Source organism: Ursus maritimus, unplaced genomic scaffold (assembly GCF_017311325.1).
Source record: "Ursus maritimus isolate PB19 unplaced genomic scaffold, ASM1731132v1 scaffold_29, whole genome shotgun sequence".
Lineage (NCBI taxonomy): Eukaryota > Metazoa > Chordata > Mammalia > Carnivora > Ursidae > Ursus > Ursus maritimus.
This window is the reverse complement of record NW_024425452.1, coordinates 12,593,908-12,596,529: the sequence shown is the minus strand read 5'-3', so window position 1 is coordinate 12,596,529 and position 2,622 is coordinate 12,593,908. Positions and strand designations below refer to the sequence as shown.

The 2,622-nt window shown below is 37.2% G+C and overlaps 1 protein-coding gene across 1 annotated transcript in view; it reads right to left on the bottom strand.

Moving 5' to 3' along the window:
- Positions 1-216: 216 nt before the first annotated feature.
- The window catches only part of TINAG (tubulointerstitial nephritis antigen), a 77,123-nt gene continuing 74,717 nt past the window's right edge, over positions 217-2,622 (bottom strand). The window contains exon 11 of the mRNA XM_008691770.1: positions 217-557. Within this exon, the coding sequence (XP_008689992.1) occupies positions 423-557 (135 nt within the window). The 3' untranslated portion in view covers positions 217-422. The remainder of the gene's footprint in view (positions 558-2,622) is intronic.

Sequence of the window (2,622 nt, the reverse complement as noted above, 5' to 3'; positions counted from 1 at the left end):
TTTTGTTTGTTTTATGGGTTTTGTGGGTTTTTTTTTGTTGTTGTTTTTTGGTCTGAAATCATTTGTTAAAGACAAAGAATACTTCATTACTGCAAAGGAATGCCATAAACTTTTAAGACAAGTGCTGTCACACTTTTGTGAACTATCAAAGTCAAAAAGGGCATTATTGTGAGAGAAAAAGAAAGACAACCAGAGAATTTTAAAGGCATTTAGCTACTCTGCTGTCCTCTATTAGTGTTTTTATATGCTCAGTGATATAAAGGAAGCAGAAGCATGGAGCCTGGGGTGTAAGAAGAAAACAGACACATTATAATAACAAAGTGAAGAGACAAAGATTCCACTGTCACAGAGAACCTCACATTGCTTAATTTCAATTTAAGGGGTTACTTAAATGCATAGCCTTATGGAAATTTAATGATATGTTATGGTTCATCTGAACTTGTCAGATGGCCCCAAGCTGCGATAATCAACTTTTCAATGTCAGATTCATTTACTCCTCGAAGAATCCTGAAATAGCCATTCTCTCCCCATGACTTTCCCCAGGAATTGGCAGCAATCTGTAGAAAAAAAAATGAGAAAAGCTGAGTATCATAGTTGGATATTTAATCCTGACTGTAAAAACACAGGGAACTCATATGTAGCTTTAAATACTTTTAACTTTTTATAGATCATAATTATTAAGAGTCTAAATATTTTCTAAATAAGAATAAAAGTTATATTATTTATCAGTTATATTAATATGCATGCATATTCAAGTTCACAATAACCAGAATTGGTATAAAACCTCGCAGTTCCCAAGCATACTACAGTAATATATGTATGAGAGTTCGAAATACCACATCAAAAGATGATACACAAGCTGCAATTATAGTGTCTCCTATATGACTGGCTCTGTGCTAGGCACCAGAGGAACACAGATAAATAATATATTATCCCTTGTTCAGGGAGCTAATGGTCTAATGAAGGACAACAAACATAAGCCAAGGACTAAGGTAAAACTATGCACAGGCAGCTACTGAAGACAGCTGAGGGGCATCTCATGGTTCAGGAAAGTTGTCATGGAAGAGGTGCCACGTGGGGTGCATATTAAAGCCTGGGGATAAATTAACCAGATAAAAAGAGGAGGAAAGGGAATTCAGGTAAAGGAAAACAGTAAAAGCATAAACAGCAAATCATGGAGCAGCATGAAACACTGAAATGAAACAATGAAATTATTATAATTAGATCATAAAACAGAAGCAGTTTGGTAGGTTATAAGGCTGAAAGGGAGTTAAGGAAATGCATACTGAGAAAATAATGGTGAAATGATGACAAGTTTGAGTTGCTTCCAGCAGGAGAGCAGGGTGGACAAATTTATATTTTGATTACATTACCCTGTGTGAAATGAGAAGGATGGATTTAAGAGGGTAAACACAAGAGGCAGGGAGACTAGCTAGTAAACTTGTAGTAATCAAGTCAGGTGTCTTAACGGGGGCAGAGAAACTAGGAGAAGAAATAGGGAAAATATTTGAGAAATATTCAGAATAAATTCAGTAGGAATGAAACATTTTCTTTCTACTTTTATTTTTAAATTTTAAAATATGAGGATGATTAGAAAGTTAGACTAGGTTCAGAATGTCCCCTGGGGTTTAGAGCTTGAGTGAATAAGTCTTTGGGGGGTGGAGGTAGCAAAAACATTAACGGAATATGTAAGAATATCATGAAGGCCAGAAGGGAGCTGGTTGACCACAACTAAGTGTAACAGAGACAGCCCTGAAGGATATATACCCAGACATGGAATTGCTGAATCAATAGTAGTTCCATTTTTGATTTTCTGAGGAACCTCCATAATGTTGTCCACAGTCGTGCACCAGTTTGCCTTCTCACCAGCAGTGCACTAGGGTTCCCTTTTCTCTACATCCTCACCAACACTTGTTTTCTCCTGCCTGTTTGATACTAACCATTCTAACAGGTGTGAAGGAAAGGAAATATTTTATTGTGGTTTTGATTTACATTTCCCTGATGGTTAATAATATTGATTACATTTTCATGTAACTATTGGCCATTTGTATTGTTTTCAGGGGGAGGGGGGAGTACAAGCTGGGGAAGGGGGGTAGTCAGAGAGGGAGGGAAAGGGAGAATCTTGAGCAGATTCTGGCCCAGCATGGGGCTTGATCTCACAACCCTGAGATCGTGACCTGAACAGAAACCAAGAGTCCCATGCTTGACTGACTGAACCACCCAAGCTCCCCTATTAAAGCACATTTTAATTCAAAATCATCAGACTGGAAAAAGCTTCTACATTTAGGATTCTGTAAAACCTACATCGACCTTGAAAGTGCAAAGCATGTAAAGGGCTTTAAGGAAGGCAGGGTTCATAACCCCCATCCTGAAGTTATTTCCTGTAAGAGTCTTAGTTACCTTCCTAATTTTTAAGGCTATTTCTCATATATTAATGTGGAGGATATTAATAAGTACATGTGGCAAGTACTAGCATAAAATATATCTCTACCTCCAAAATACACATTGATACTCTTCACTACTCTTCATCTTGAATACTCCTATTTTAATTCATGCAAAACTCCTCTCTCACTTAGACCACCACTGATAGCCTCCTAATGATTTTTTCCTCTTCTTTCCCTA